The sequence below is a fragment of the Glycine soja genome, chromosome 14, assembly GCF_004193775.1.
Source record: "Glycine soja cultivar W05 chromosome 14, ASM419377v2, whole genome shotgun sequence".
NCBI classification, from domain to species: Eukaryota; Viridiplantae; Streptophyta; class Magnoliopsida; order Fabales; family Fabaceae; genus Glycine; species Glycine soja.
The window spans coordinates 49,619,283-49,636,045 of NC_041015.1; the positions used below are offsets into that span (position 1 = coordinate 49,619,283).

The 16,763-nt window shown below is 29.7% G+C and overlaps 1 protein-coding gene across 1 annotated transcript; it reads right to left on the reverse strand.

Annotated features, from left to right (window-relative positions):
- Window positions 1-9,833: 9,833 nt before the first annotated feature.
- Window positions 9,834-13,157, reverse strand: LOC114384775 (root phototropism protein 2-like). The gene is made up of 4 exons (XM_028344562.1): window positions 12,960-13,157; window positions 12,738-12,807; window positions 11,481-12,602; window positions 9,834-10,554 (listed from the first exon to the last, which is right to left on the reverse strand). The coding sequence occupies exons 1-4, from the start codon at window positions 13,013-13,015 to the stop codon at window positions 10,063-10,065; spliced, it is 1,740 nt and encodes a 579-aa protein (XP_028200363.1). The 5' UTR covers window positions 13,016-13,157; the 3' UTR covers window positions 9,834-10,062.
- Between the last annotated feature and the right edge of the window lie 3,606 nt (window positions 13,158-16,763).

Here is a 16,763-nt window from a genome sequence, read left to right on the forward strand (position 1 = left end):
TGAACTCTGCCCAAAACGTGTTTCATTCATTTTTTCCTTAAAAAAGGAATATTCAAAATAAATTAAGCTAAATTATTTTTATTGATGTTATGTTCTAATGTTAATTCTTCTTATATTTTATAATAATATTAAATTTTCTTTTTTTGCTAACATGAGTCTTGAACATGATTTTAAACAATTAAAATTGTATTTTATTACATATATTTATGTTGTTTTATTATAAAACAATGCACAAATGGGGTCTTTTCACATAATTGAAAATCATTTTAAAATTAAAACATTTTTTTTTACTATACACATGAAATAGGTTGATTTGACAGACATTGGAATTCAAAGGACCACAACATGTCTTAAACGAAAATTGGTAACATTCTTGAAAATGAACTCAGATTGTATAAAAATGATAAAGACAAGTACCCTATGCATGCATTCTAAATATAGGTTAGGCGTAAAAAATTATATTTTTCTTAAGTTGAACTCTGCCCAAAATGTGTTCGATTCATTTTTTCCTTAAAAAAGAATAATCAAAATAAGTTGAGCTAAATTATCTTTGTTGATGTTATGTTCTAATGTTAATTCTTCTAATATTTTATAATAATATTAAATATTTTTTTTTTGCTAACATTATTCTTGAAGATGATTTTAAACAATTAAAAATGTACTTCATTACATATATTTATGTTGTTTTAATATAATAAATCTTCTTTTCTACTAATATGTTTTCTTAAATCCATAAAACTAACTCTAAAGACTCTAACAAACTACAAATAAGAATAGAAGATGATAAATAAAACAATGCACAAATGGGGTCCTTTTACATAATTAAAATTCTTTTTAAAATTAAAACATTTCTTCTTTACTATGCACATGAAACACATTGATTTGGTAGAAATTGAGATTCAAAGGACCACCACATGGCTTAAATGGAAATTATAAATATTTTTGAAAATGAACTCAGATTGTATAAAAATGGTAAAGACACGTACCCTATGCATGCATTCTAAGTATAGGTTAGGCGTAGAAAATTATATTTTTATTTAAGTTGAATTTTGCATAAAACATGTTTGGTTCATTTTTTCCTTAAAAAATATTATTCAAAATAAATTGAACTAAATTATCTTTGTTTTTGTTATGTTCTAATGTTAATTCTTCTAATATTTTATAATAATATTAAATATTTTTTTTGCTAACATCAGACTTGAAGATGATTTTAAACAACTAAAAATTTACTTTATTACATATATTTATGTTTTTTTAATATAATAAATCTTCTTTTCTAATAATATTTTTTCTTTTTTCCTTAAAACTAACTCTAAAGACTCAAGTTAACAAACTACAAATATGAATATAAATAAATTAATATCTTAACACAAAAAATAATATTATATTTTTTAATCACTCTTTTGATTCTCGACGTTCTCACTTGCAAAAGATTTGGGTTGTGAATGTAGAGGCCACACAAAGAATTTTATACCGAAGGTTTGGTTTGGCTCTTCGTCAACACATTTATAGGATACACATTCTTTAATTTAGTTCCTCAAATTTGGATTCACCAAATATACAAGCATTCACCGATAATTGACTTAGTGTACTTGTGATCTTAGGAAAATATATAATAATACTAAGTGTCCTAAAATAAAAAGGTTTTATGAAAAAGAGAGAGAGGGAGAGTAAAATTTGACATTTTTCATAGGTTTATGTGCTTCTAAATGTGATTTTTAATTTTTTTTTAAAATTATTTGCTAACTTTTTTAACTAGTATCCTTATACTATTTCGTAACAATATCGTTATTTTTAAATATCACGTAAAACCAACCTCTTGAAATGTGACTTTCTTTTAGGATAGAAACGTGACTTTTGAGACTATGTTTGACATGGCTATAAATGTTGTAATATTTATTAAATATGCAAAAGAAGTATGAGAAAGTAAGACTGATCTACTTTTAATTTTCACAAGTCTTAGATTCTAACCAATCCATTGTACATTAAACTTGTGGTTTAATGTGATTAGATTGACTATTTTGGAAATATGGTGTCACGTTCAAATTCCAAAATATGAATACTACAAAAAAGGAAAAAAAATAATTAATTTGAGATTAGTTTGGTTGTTGTCACAACACAACTGTTTGGCTGGTTGACGATGAAGAAAACTTACCCATATATGAGTGTTTTCAGAAAAAAAAACATTTTATATCGTTTAACATTTTTCATTTGAAAAAAAAAGATAAAATTTTAAAACAGTACCACAACTTGTTAGTTTGAAAAAAAAAAGTTTTTTATATTGAAAATTTGTTTATCAATTAATTTTCATATTAAAATTTTGCCTTTATCTACTTGTCTTAATTATTATTATAGTAAAATATTTCTACATACTTAAAAATCCTTTTCAAATTAAAACACTTTTTTCTTTGCTATGCACATAGAGCACACTAGCTTGGCAGAAATTGGGATTGAAAGGGCTAGAGTATGACTTAAATTGAAATTGTAAATATTCTTGAAAATGAACTCGGATGATATAAAAATGGCAAATGCAAGTACCCTATGTATGCATTCTAAATATAGGTTAGGCGTGGAAAATTATATTTTTGTTTAGGTTGGACCATACCTAGAACGTGTTTGATTCACTTTTTCCTTAAAAAGAATATTTAAAATAAATTGAGTCAAATTATCTTTGTTGATGTTATGTTTTCATGTTAATTCTTCTAATATTTTATAATAATATTAAATATTTTTTTTGTTAACATCAGTTTTGAAGATGGTTTTAAACAATTAAAAATGTAATTTATTACATATATTTATGTTGTTTTAATATAATAAATATTCTTTCCTAATAATATTTTTCCTTACTTGCTTAAAAATAACTCTAAAGACTCAAGTTAACGAACTACAAATATAAATATAAATAATTTAATATCTTAACACATAAAAACTATACCACAACTCATTAGTTCAAGAAAAAAAAGAAGTTTTCTTACATTGAAAATTTGTTTATCAATTAATTGTCATGTTAAAATTTTGTCTTTATCCTTAATTTTCAAGTAGTTTGATCTAATTTAATAAATAATATAAAATTTTATCAACTTGTCTTAATTATTATAGTAAAATATTTTGACATACTTAAAAATATTTTAGAAATTATTTTTTTCCTCTGTTATGAACATAGAACACACTAGTTTGGCAGAAACTTGGATCCAAAAGGGCTACGGGATGTCTATAAAAGTGGCAAGAGGCAGATACACTATGCATTCTAAATATATGGTATGAGTAGAAAATGATTTTTAAGAGAAGTTTCAGGGGATGGTTGACATTATCCTAGGTTATATTAGGCATGATATTAGTCCAAGTGTTTGTTTATGCATTACAGTTGCTATCAAGGGTTATATTAGTTCATGACTCCTTCATTTTTTTCTCTCATTGCATATCGTCACATTGTTGATACCATATGTATTGCCCCCTTTGCACTCTACTTTGAAAGGTATATTTTCTATTCTAGTTATTTGTTCCTTATGAAACTTGCTTCACTTTTACTCAAGTTTTTAAGAAATGATTAGCACGTGGTTGTGATTTTGGTCACATTGGCAGGATTTTTTAAGTGTAGGCAATCATAATGCGATTATAATTGTGATCACATCGACGGTATTTGTTCATAATTTATTTCAATGTCAAAAAATTTATTGAAATTACAATCTAATATATATATATGTAATTTAATAATCATGCCTCAATTGTTCTTGTTCATAATTTCTTTCAATGTCAAAGAATGTAATGAATCAAAATTACATAATCTAGTATAAGTGTAATCTAATACTCATGTTTTTTAATATTATGTTTGACATAATTTTTTAATCTAAAAGTTATTTTAAAAATAAAATAGAAGTTTTTATGATTTTTAGTTTTTTCAAATAAGAGATTATTAGAAAGAGAGCAACGAGAAAAGGATAAGAACTCTTAAAAAGAAGGAGAAAAAGAAAGAAGCTAAGTAACGGTCTCGAGGTTAGATTTTTGAAAGCTTTTTTTTTAATCTAATTTTATTATAAAATAACTTTTTCTGCTTAAAAAACAAGCTACTTAGTTTTAAAAACCTTTTAGAATGTGTTTGATTCAATTTTTTTAAAAGAAGAAAATTTAAAATAAATTGAGTCAAATTATCTTTATTGATGTTGTGTTCTCATGTTAATTAATTTTTCAAATACTTTATAATAATATTAAATAAAAACATTTTTGCTAACATCACTTTTGAAGATAATTTTGAAAAATTAAAAATATAATTTATTACGTATATTTACACAAATTTAGTTTAATAAATCTTCCTTTCTAATAATATTTTTCCTTAATCGCTTAAGAGTAACCCTAAAGACTCAAGTTAACAAACCACAAATACGAATATAAATAAATTAATATCCTAACACATAAAATAATGATATTGTATTCTTTTAATTACTCTTTTGATTCTTGATGTTCTCACTTGCAAAATGATTTGGATTGTGAATGCAGAGGCCACACGAGGAATTTTACTCCGAAGGTTTGGTTTTGGCTCTTTGTTAATGCATTGATTGGATAGCTTTCTTTAATTTTGTTCTTCAAAATTGGATTAACCAAATATAAAAGCATTCATTGATAAATGACCCGGTGCACTTTTGATCTTAAGAAAATATATAATACTAGGTGTCCTAAAATAAAAATAAAAATTATAAAGAGGGAGAGAGAGAGTAAACTTTAACATTTTTAATGGATTTATGTACTTCTAACTGTAATTTGTAATTTTTTAAATAAATTATTTGCTAACTTTTTTAAACTAGTATCCTTAAAACATTTCCTAACAATATCATTATTTTTTAAATACCATGTAAAATGAACTTCTTGAAATGTGACTTTTTCTTGAATTGAAATGTGACTTTTGAGACTATGTTTGGCATGACTACATATGTTGCAGTGTATTGAAATTAGAATGAATTTCCTTTATTGCCCCTTGAATAGCAACCATTAATAGAGAAATCATTTGACTATATGCCATTTATTTTCCAAGCTTATAAGTTAGTTGTACCATTTTCTAAATATACAAAAGAAGTGTGGGAGAATAAGGTTGGTCTACCTCTAATTTTCAAGCCTTCAATTGCAACCAATCAATCGTACATCAAACTTGTGGTTTAATGTTATTAGTTTGGCTATGGTTCAACCAGTTCAGCCGTAACATTGCACATGCAAGCAAAAAGAACCGTGTTTTTTTTTTGTTGATGGTAAAACATGTAGGTGTAGCTCTTCATCAAAGAAATGAAAGAAATTAACTACTACTTCTATCTCATATTACACTTTAAATATTTATCATTTAAAAATATTAATTATTTTTCAAAGATCACAATTTCATGATCTATTTGTCTAACACTTGTGATTATCCCTTTCTTTGAATGCCTAAGATAAAAACTAAACCCTCTCCCCAAAACACCTTACAAATGAATACGGACAACAAGAACAACTCTATATATGAGTTTAAGTATTTTGTCTTTATTTTACTTTCAACAATCAATTAGTGTTCTATACTTAATAAATAATGTGAACTTCATGGAATTATGATTTCAATACAAATACAGCATAGGCATTATGACATTGTTTACCTTGAAATGATTAAACCATATAACTTTTACAAGTGCTATAAAGTGGATATTTATAATAATTGATGGTTTGTTAATATGTTTTTCTAACAATGTGATGGCACCACATACAGGATGACTCTGACTAAAGAATTATTCTATTATGGTCCGAGAGACACTTCTGCGACTTATTCAGTCAACTTTCTCAACTTGGTTCCTATATATACTTTCTTTACCTCTATCATATCCAGGTATCTAGAATTTATACCATTTGATATGTATAAGTCTCCCAAATCTTCCCTAGCATTGTTGCATAACTAAAACTAGTTAATGAATCAATGTAGATTGGAAAAATTGGGGCTACATACTTGGGCTGGTAGAGCTAAGTGTGGAGGGATAATTTTGTGTATTGGGGGAGCATTAGCTATCGGTATTTACAAAGGGAAAGAATTTTATCTAGGTCATCATAGTCATCATGTTCAAATTATTGTCTCCACACGCAACTCACATGTTTTGGGACACTTTCTTTTTGATTTGCAATTGCTTCTCATACATAGCTTGGTTTCTTGTTCAAGCATGTATCATATTCTTTCTTTAGTCTATTGTTTTAGAACTTGCTTGAATTATCTATTATTTTTATTTATAAGAGCATCTTAACAGATCAACTTATATAATACTAATTAACAAAATCATGATGAATTGTGTTAACTAATATCATATCATACATCTAATAAGAGTATAAGACGGACCAATTAAGTTTTTTCAGTTTACTATCATGAGTCTCTTAATAATAATTTTGTTTAGTTTTGCCACACAAAAGATAAGGTTTCCTGCGATTATTAATTTATTATCATTCTCAAATGACTATTTCTAATTTAATAAACATGTCCAATTGCTTAAAGTATTTCCACTAAGGTATACCGGAACAATGCTAGCATGCATTTTGGCAGCAATTCAAGGTGAAATCATAGGTGTTTGCATAAATTCAAGTAAAGCTGCTTGGAGATTAGAATGGAATCTAGTCACTATAATGTACTCGGTAAGATACTCTGAATGCTTTTTAAAATATTTTCTCTTCAATTTAACATCAAATTGTGTAATTTTAAACAATAGTTTTTATATCAATCAATGACATGGACACAAAAAAATCAATTAACACCTCTTAAATTTCATCCTTATTAAGTTATCAAATTAGAGTGGTTAGTCCTTGATTCCGGGTCTAGGTATTTCGGATTCATCCAAAAAGTCTCACCGGTGAATACAAAAAAATCAATTAACACCTCTTCATTTTGCCCATAAGCAGTCACATTTTGGGTATTTATGGTTGCTGCTTGTTCAACCTGTGTACGACTTAGCCCTTTCACAACACCTGTCACAACCTTGGTTCTCTCAAGTGCAACCTATGATTTCTTGTCTTTCTTCCTCGACATATTCTAAATTATACATCAAATATACAATATATCCTCAAATTTGTCTTTCATCTTAGACAAATGTGAGAACCTCTCTCTCTATTTATTCTATGTCTTTCTTGCAAACCCCACGAAAACATATACAAGGAGGCGGGATAAGAGACTAGAGTTTAATTTTTTTTTTTGTGATAAGGAACTGTTAACTCGTTGACAAGTACATCAATTTTGTCTCAAGTATGTAGTCAAATTTACTCGAAAGTCTAAATGTCAAATCTACAAGGATTTTGTTTGTACTTGAGTTGATATATACCTAATTTGTAAGCAATAGATAAGGAATTGTAATGGAGAGAAGAAAGAAAGAATTAGAAAATAAAAGACAAGTAAAATAAACAAGATTAAATGAAAATGATAACTTCGGAATTTAAATGTTAGAGCCTAGCATGCCTAACCACCCTTGATGTAATGTTAATGTGTTTCTCTATTTAATGATATTTTGATTTTCACCCACATCTACTAAGATACTCAACCCTGATCCCTCACATTGAAGAGTCTAATTTATTTATTTTCTCTCCAAAATCTCTTTGTAGAGATAAAACAATCAATTGCATGAGTTTAGAGATGTATGCATAGGCTAAACAATATCATTTTATTCCTAGCAATGATTTGTTTATATGTCATCCCCTAGTTATTTAGAAATTAAACACTTCCCAATGTTTAATTCCTAAACAGATGCATGGATGATCGAACTATAATAATGAAAATAAAGCGCAGGAAAAAAACAATAAAAATTGGCATTGCATTCAATAGATAGTAAGAAAAGATTATATTACATGAACATTTATTGCTAGGCTCCCAACAGTAGGGTTTAACCTCTCATTGTTACAAGAGACTTTACACTTTAGAAACTAATGTGGATGGAAGAAGAAAAAGAATGGATAAAGAAAGAGTGAAGCATGTTCCCTTTTGGGATTGTTTGATCATTCATTTCCAAATACAAAAAATCATAAATTTAAAGTAAAAATAAAAAAATTAAAATCATTTGCTAGTAGATCCCTGTGACTAGATGGAATTACAAAGATAAGAACTCACTTTTTTTTTTAAAAAAAAAAATGAAAGATATGAACTCACTAACTAATATAGAAAACATGACAAATGTGCACATTTCATTGCTCCGCGTCATACAGGCATCTAAACATGCTAAACAGAACCTGTACCAAGGATATTGCCTAATTTATACCCTATACCTTTGCATGTGCAATGAAATTCAAATGCGTCGAATCATTTACCTATGAAGTTGGAAAAGTTCATTTCGTTAATTAAATAGTGTCTGTCATAGAAAAGTTTGCAATGTAATTCGTAGCATGATACAATTTACTCATTAAGTTTTTTTTTAAAATTTTTTTCCCTTATTATATGGTCTCTATCTATAATTCAAATGCATCGAATCATTTACCTATGAAGTTGGAAAAGTTCATTTCGTTAATTAAACAGTGTCTGTCATAGAAAAATTTGCAATATAATTCATAGCTTGATAAAATTTACTCATTAAGGTTTTTTTTTTTTTTTGCTTTTCCCCTTATTATATGGTCTCTAGCGAACTTATGCCACAAACTTCTATCTTATAAAAAGATATAAAATAAAAACTAAAACTAACAAATAAATAAAAGAGTAGTGGAATCAGCCAAACATTTTGAACAAGAAACCCTAGATGCCACGTTGCATGGTTGCGATGTCGATGCTGCCTTTATGACACCATAGTTGTGGAGAGGAGGATGGAACCAGAAGAGTTTCAAACCATGTCCAAATTTTATACGGGATTTATTATACCTTAAAGTAAGCAAAATAATATTGCCTGATACATGTTGAAATATTTTTTTAAAAGGCAAATGAACATGTATTATATGTACAGAACGGATATGCAAAATGAGAAGTTAGAATTTTTTTATATAATTATCCAATCAAAATTTATTATATATGATAAATTTATTAATTTTTAAAATAATTATTTTAAAGTAATTAAATAGTGATATTTAATTAAATGATAATGTAAATATAGGATGCTTCTTTAAACTACAATTCAAATGTAAGAAAACAATCAATTTCGTGATAGACTTTTTTACTAAGAAAATTATTATTAGTTTCTTTTTCTCCACTTATTAATATACTTAGGCCTACCAAATCTTGTTGAAAACATGTGTGCACACAAATATATTTATAAAACTATTTTATAAGTATTAAACTTTCTCTATATATACATATATTAAATGATATAAAAAAACTGAACAAGACAAATGAAACACGTTGAAATTTAAAATGCTTCCAACCATTTTTTATTTATTGGAAAAGCATGGAATTGGTAGCTTTTAGATTTAGCGGACATTTTGAGGAGAATAGCAATTTACTTCAACTGAAAAGGAAAGTCACCAAATAAGCAGATGTAATGTTCTATGAAGAATACACATCCGTCGTTTAGTTGTTTAATAAACAGAAAATTTCCACCTCAATAAAAAATAAAATAGAGTACACAAACAGAAAACAAACACACACTAAAATACCCTAAAGTTAGTACGAATCAAAACATTTTATTATAATCTGCATTAATTCATATTGAAACTAGAATGTTCACAACCACTTGGCTTTTCTGCTTTTATAAGCTGTCTCTCTATGCTACCTTTCCAAACAATACCATTTTGTGTGCTATGATTTGTGTTTTTACATATTCAAGGGCTGATATGTAAAGAAAACGGATAGTCACGATTAAATATAATATTAATATAATTAATGTCATTTTGAATGGACAACTCAAAAAAAAAAAAATAACAAATAAGTCAAATCATCCTGAACAAATCCATCTTCCATGTTTTTTTATTATAACATACAGATACGATAAAATCTAGCATAAGAAATCCAATCAAGTCTCACTTTTTCCTTAATTACAAATTAACACCTTCATAAATAAATAAATAAAACTAACGATCAAGAGTGAAAACGTAACTACTTAAAAAATAACTAACAAAACCCTTTTCACAAAGCATGGAGATTTGAATTGACTAAGAAACACTGATCTAGGAAATGGAGAACCTTCTCCTTCTGGGCTTGGTCAAGTCCACAGGGGCATCATCAATGTGTGACGTGTCCTTGGACCCATTTTTGAACGGGTTCAACTTGCTCAGTTTCTTGGACATGGACGAGAAGAACGTGGGCTTTTTAGCGAGCCCAATATTCTCCCTTCCAGACGACGACGTTCCGTGCCCATGTTTCTGCATATCGGAAATGAACATTTTCATCTTCATCAGCTCCGACCGCAACTCCTCGTTCTCCCTCACCAAGGACACGTCAGCTTGCAGCTGTTTTTTCTCCGCCACCGCCAGCGCCACCTTTTCCTCCGCCGTCCCGCTCCTTATATGTAGCTGATCGTAGTACAGCGCGTGAAGCACGATCTGCAGCGGCAAGCGCTTGTTCTTTGACGCGTGCACACGCGCCTCGTAGGACAATTTTAACGGGTCCAATACGCTGCACACTTTCTCCTTCTCTATCTCGTCCAGGTTCGGGTGCACCTGCAACAACACGCGCCAGTAGTTGGTTACTAGACTAGTTTTTAGGTTATGTTAAATTCTAGTTCTTATAGTACATGTTTAAATTTTTAGTTTTTTCCACTGCTTTTTTATAGTAATTTATCACCCATAGAAAATCATTGTAACAATTTTACATCACCTTAAATTCTTATTTGGGTGATAGTGGTGAGATCAAAACTTGATTTTTATATATGGTTTTAAAGTAAAATTTGATTTTGTTAAAGAGAAATTAAATAGAATCCTCAATCTTTCTTTTATTTACTTCTTTCTTATTCATTCAACCTACTTTACATCTCATAGTAAAATTTAATGCTAAAACTTAAGTTAGATAAAAAATTATAGAACTAGGCAAATAGTTTAGAATAAACCATGGATTTCATTTTTAAAACATTACTGGCTCTTTTAAATAGTTCTTAAAAGTATAAAACAAATTATATATAAGTGAATTTTAAATACTAATTAAAACCATGCTAAATAATTTCCCAATATACAAAAATATCCTTCTAATTAGTTTTTAAATATTAATGTAAGGACTAAACTAATGAATATTAAAATCATGCTAAATAATTTCTCAATATAAAAAAATATCCTTCTAATTAGTTTTTAAATATTAGTGTAAGGACTAAACTAATGAATATTCAATACTCTAAAGACTATTTTTATATTTTTATTATTTTAAGAATTATATAGGACTTAGGAGTGATAGTTACAGAACCAAATTAATGATATATTAAAATGATTTAAGCTACTTAGTTCCTTGGGAGTTAGATTATGTCCAAGTTCTGGACTTTGAATTAATTCAAGACCCTAATTAAAACAAATAGACTATTAGTTAGTTAGTTTCATTCTAAACGGTGTCGTTTCCTATAGTTAATCCAGTTTAGGAACGTGATTATGTTATTCTGTACCTTGAGGTAGATATCGACGGCGCGGTATAGATCGTCGTCGGATTTTCTCGAGCCTTTGGGAATGAGGATTGCGATGCCGTTGAATTTCGAGATGGAGAGTTCGCCGTACGCGGCGATCTCGGCGAGATACGTGTCGACGGTTTTCACCACGCGCTGCATCGCGGCGGAGAAGTCCTCGTTGAAGTTGACGCCGGCATTGAACACCGTCGTACTCTTCTCCCTCTCCACAAAACCGGAGATAATTCTCCTCACGCTGTCCAGATCCAAGAGCCTCTCGCCGTCGTAGGAGAACGTGAGCACCAGAAGGTCGTCCACGGTTACGTGCTCGAGAATCTCCGTCACGCGCTTCTCGAGCTCGCGCTTGCACACGCTCGACGCGCGGAGGTAGATCGCGCACCGCAGGAGGCAGCAGAGGAAGTTGACCGGAAACGCCGCTTTCTCCGTCGGAAAGAGAGGAACGATAGCCTGCAGAAGCTCGCGCTGTTCGCTTCTTTTCGACTCCGAATCCGAGTCTCCGGATTCCGGTGACCGGATTCCTTTTCCACCGCCGGTCTGATCCCTGACGAGCTCCCTCAGCGCGCGTTCGGTGTACGTAATCAACGCTCCGGCGACGGTCAAGTACTTTGCGCCACGCTGCTTCATCGCGGTGATCACCTTTGCAAAGGAATCCACGTCGAGCACGGCGAGCTCCTCCGTCCACCAGTTCGGCGGCGACTGGCTTGGGAAATTCGCCTCGCTGCAAGCCTTGGAGCTGATGAACTCAACGCATCGGTCAACGATGTTGACCTCGACGGCGAAGGGGAGGAGCTTTTGGCAGGACTTGAGAACCGCGACGGCGCTATGGAGCGTGGAGAGGCCGACCTGAGAGAGGAAGTCCTCCGTCCTTCCGGCAAGGTTTCCGTCGCAATACTCGTCGGTCATCTGGAGGAACACGGCGGCGCAGTGCAGCGCCGCCACGTTGTGAACGGTGATCTCGAAGTTAACGCCGTAACAGAATTTCGCGGCTTTCTCAAAAGCTTCTTGTCCTCCAGGTATGTTGGAAATCTCTATTCTTGTTAGGTCACTCTCCTCTGATTCCATTATCACTTTTCTGATGTAGTTACTCTTAGCCGCCAGAATAAACTGTAATGAAAAAAAATTCAATACTTAATTAAAATTCATCACACGAAATCACAGAAATAGATATATACAGAGAATAATCACGAATCACGAACCACGAACATGTTACCAACAAAACATACAACAATATATTGGTACCTTATGGAGAGAAAAAGTGGATTCTCCAACTGCAACAATAACATCGGTTGGGATTTCTGGGGAGAAAACCCTGCAAGAATAATTGATTGATGAAATTGATTCTTACAATAATTAACTAACATAAACACATGTGACTAAATGATTTCATGAAATTGTGCAATGGAGAAGAAATAATTGATTAAGCTTTGAGATTGAAAATGAAGGAGTGGAGTGGGTGTTTACCATTGCCCGGTTCTCTCCATGGCAAGGGAGAATCTGGTAGGGTTGGGGGTTGCCATGGACTGATGTAGTTGCTTTTTTTCGTGGTCTGAATTGGATTAGGGGTTTGAGAGTAACAGCATGTTATTATATGGTGTGCTTAGCTGTTGTTATAAGGGGATTTTTGATCCCCGTAGATTCATTTCATTATTATGATTGTTATCTTGTTATGAGTTGAGGTTGTCACTGTGGTCCATGTCTGTCATGTTTCCTTTTTCCTCAGTTGTTGTTATCTTATTTATCCTTTCATTAAAGTGATTCCTTTTTGAGCTGAGAGTATCTATCATACCATAAATCTTTAATTAGGACAGTTCATGGATTTTTTTTATTCCAAAAGGCAGTAAGACTGTTCATAGATATGAAGAGATTAAAAAAAGGTGAATATGTGATTAAATAGTTAATTTGTCAAGATAAGAAAAAAAAAGTAAATTATAAAAGTAATATAAAAATGAGCAAAAAAAGTTTTTATCCCTCAAAATATTTTAGAATGTTAGCTTTAGTTCTTATAAAAATTTAATATTTTTTAGGTCTATATTTTTATTAAAAGTAAAGTAATTTTAGTCTTTCATAGAGAAAAAAAACATGTTTATAGATAAATGTAAGGAAAAAAATATATTAATTTTTTTATAAAGATTAAAATTAATATTTAAAATATTTTGAATGACATTCGATTGAAATTTATTATATATACTGCATCATTACTCTAAGCTAATGATATTCAAGTCTTTAATTTTCTTATTTTAGGAGACACTATAATTAAGGTGATTCAAGATTATTATGATTTCAAATAATTTCTATTCAACTCTAATTAAATATTATTAATTCATTTTTATAAATTATAACTTGAATATGTGTGATATAAAAATTGATTAAAATCATAACACAAAATAGTGTAATTAAGATTATCTAATAGTTTTTCAGTATGTATTTTAGTTACCAGTCACAGTCAGGGAAAAATTATTCAGCAATAAGTCCAATGCTAGCTAGGTCTCAGCGTGTGAGAAGTAACCATTTGGCGTTTTGAATTCAACTAATGTTCATACTTCATAGGCTATTGACCGCAAAGCCGAACCACACGGTTAATCCGCTAGTTAGCTGCTTCCATGCAAGTGGGAAGTTTGAAATTGCCAGTTAACAACGACAATTTTTTCGGTAGCTATTCGATAATTTTATTATTCTCGTTCTTTGACTGAGATTGTCTTACTTTCTTATCTGTTTCCTTTTTCTTCAATCTGCATTAATTTTCCTTTTTAAACTTGCAGAATTAATTTTCCTTTAATTTTTTTCTTCACATAATTTTTATATGGGAGCTTGGAAATGATCCAGTTTGTTGTTCTATACTGCTTGCCTAATCAGAGTACACACGGACTGGTTAACTAGTTATTATTGATTCAAAAAAGATAAATGAATGTTTTTTTTAACAATTAACACTAAGTAAAGATTTAGAATACCATTGTTGAAGTTCAAATAGAAACGCTATTGATTGCTGAAAGTTGGTGGTTGTCTATATAGGTGGTCAATGAGTTTCATTAAAGGCTACTAATCTTAGTTAGGCCTCACATTTGCCCCTCAAAAAGAAAGAAAAACATTAGGGCATACAAAAAAGACAGTTCTTCCTTTATTTTCCCCATGAGAATAAGACTTTAAAAGACACTGAAGAAATATATATATTGGCATTTTAACATTTACAAAGGAGGGGGAAAAAAAGCTCGTTATATAATACTTCGGTGGTTTAACATTTTAGTGAAAGTTTACACTTTGAATAGCAAGCAAGGGAGAAAAGATGAAAAGAAAAAACAAATAAAATAAAATCCTTGCATACATATATTTCGGAGGAGTCATTGCATCATTAAGTCCTTGCGACAACATGATCTTTTTTTGTTTTACCATCTCCATCTTGTTAGATTTTGTCATTAGTACTGTGTTATATATTATGCTCGTTGTTTCACCTCCTCAATAATAAGTTATAATAACTGATATGATTTTGAGGTTACAAATATATAATAACAAAACAGGAATTCACTTTAATCACATGTCGTCGGTTAATGTTCACCTCATCATCAATTTAAAACATTGAGTGTGACAAAATGTTCCTCTCGTTAATTATCCTAGCTCGATGAAGTATCAAAAGTGATAAAAAGAAAATATGTATACCAAAAGCAATTAAATGTAGGGCAGCAATGTGGAGCTTGATGTTATATGTTCAAATTTAATGGCACCATGTGTGCACCACTGTAAAAGGAAAAGAAAATGCATACCAATTCATGAGCACCACATATAAAATTCAAACCTAAAAACTATAACAACGGAGTATATGGATCTAGCTTAATTAGCAAAGATGTGTAAAAAAAAACCTTAATTACCAAAGAAACTTAGAAGGGATATATATATACAGAACATATTCTTTAAAAAAATAAACAAAAAAATGAAAAACTTATTGTTCATTTAAACTTAAGTTTTAGTCGATCATATATACTTATTTGTTATAGTTCTATAATACAATACTTCTGGCTATTAGCTACTTAAAAAATGATCACACAATATTTTGGGAATTTTATCAAATTAGTGAAATTACTATATATATATATATATATATATATATATATATATATATGCATGTATGTATGCTCTTTCTATACTTACAAATATATAGTATATATAGAATTAAAAGTTGTGAAAGTGTTAAGAACCAAAACACGTAAAAAAAATTAAACTTAAAAAATAGTTGTAGTTGTGAGATTAACTGATTAAGGATCCATTTGTTTTATTGTTTTAAATTTTTTTGTATGTTATTAAGATGTATATTAAAATTAATTTAATAAGAAAATTTTCATTTAGAAAATTAATTATATATGATAAATTAGTTTGATAAAAACTGTATAAAATGAAACTTAAAAATACTGAGTTGTGATTGATTAAGTATCCAATAGCTTTAAAACTAACTCAAATCAATTTTAAACAACTTTTTGAGAGGTTAACATTGAAATTAAATTAATTTAATTGTAAATTTAACATTTAAAAAAATATATAATACAATGAAAAATAACAATAATAATGAAGCATTGGGTGGAAGATGGCGATGGGACGTAAAGTGCATGGAATGGGAGCTAGGAATTGAAACGGGAACATGCATATGCATGTATGTGAATTCAACAAGTTGTTTGTTGAGTTAGGGCAGCGTGTCTCCGCCACTCAATCAAACGAGTGATTCTGATGCTTTAATATGTACGGCATCTCTGATACTAGGATACAGATCCGCCACGTCATCCTTACACTGCACCTTGTCTCCCTGGGTCTCCACCATCTTTCTTATCCATTATTAATGATATTTATACACCTTTTCTTATATTATTTTTGGAGATCTCTCTTTTTTTGTGATTGGACAATACTAACACTTCTAATTTAATTTCATGACTATTTCTTAATGTTATAGTGAAATCCATCAAGATAATTTTTTATAAATTTTAATCGACTACAGAAAAAAATATTAAATATAAAGTGTCAAAAAATGTTAACATTGCTAGCATTAATTCCTGATGCATATAATAATTAAATTTAGAAAATAAATTATTTTTAAATTATCATTTAATCCCAAAATATTATATATAATAATTATTTTGAAAATTACATTAATGATCGAATTTTGATTAATTAATCATATAAAAGTTTTTACATTTTGCTATTGCACAGTGATTAAACTCTTTGAAATAACAAAGTGAAGACATATATGTTGTAATATATTTATAATTAAAATAATATAAAAAATTA

Bases quoted from the DNA above. Each gene is read 5' to 3' on its own strand.
- LOC114384775 (XM_028344562.1), bottom strand. From the start codon at position 13,015: ATGGCAACCCCCAACCCTACCAGATTCTCCCTTGCCATGGAGAGAACC. The intron at 12,808-12,959 runs GTAAACACCCAC...TTATTCTTGCAG, and splicing joins ATGGAGAGAACCGGGCAATG to GGTTTTCTCCCCAGAAATCC. The intron at 12,603-12,737 runs GTACCAATATAT...TTTTCATTACAG, and splicing joins CCACTTTTTCTCTCCATAAG to TTTATTCTGGCGGCTAAGAG.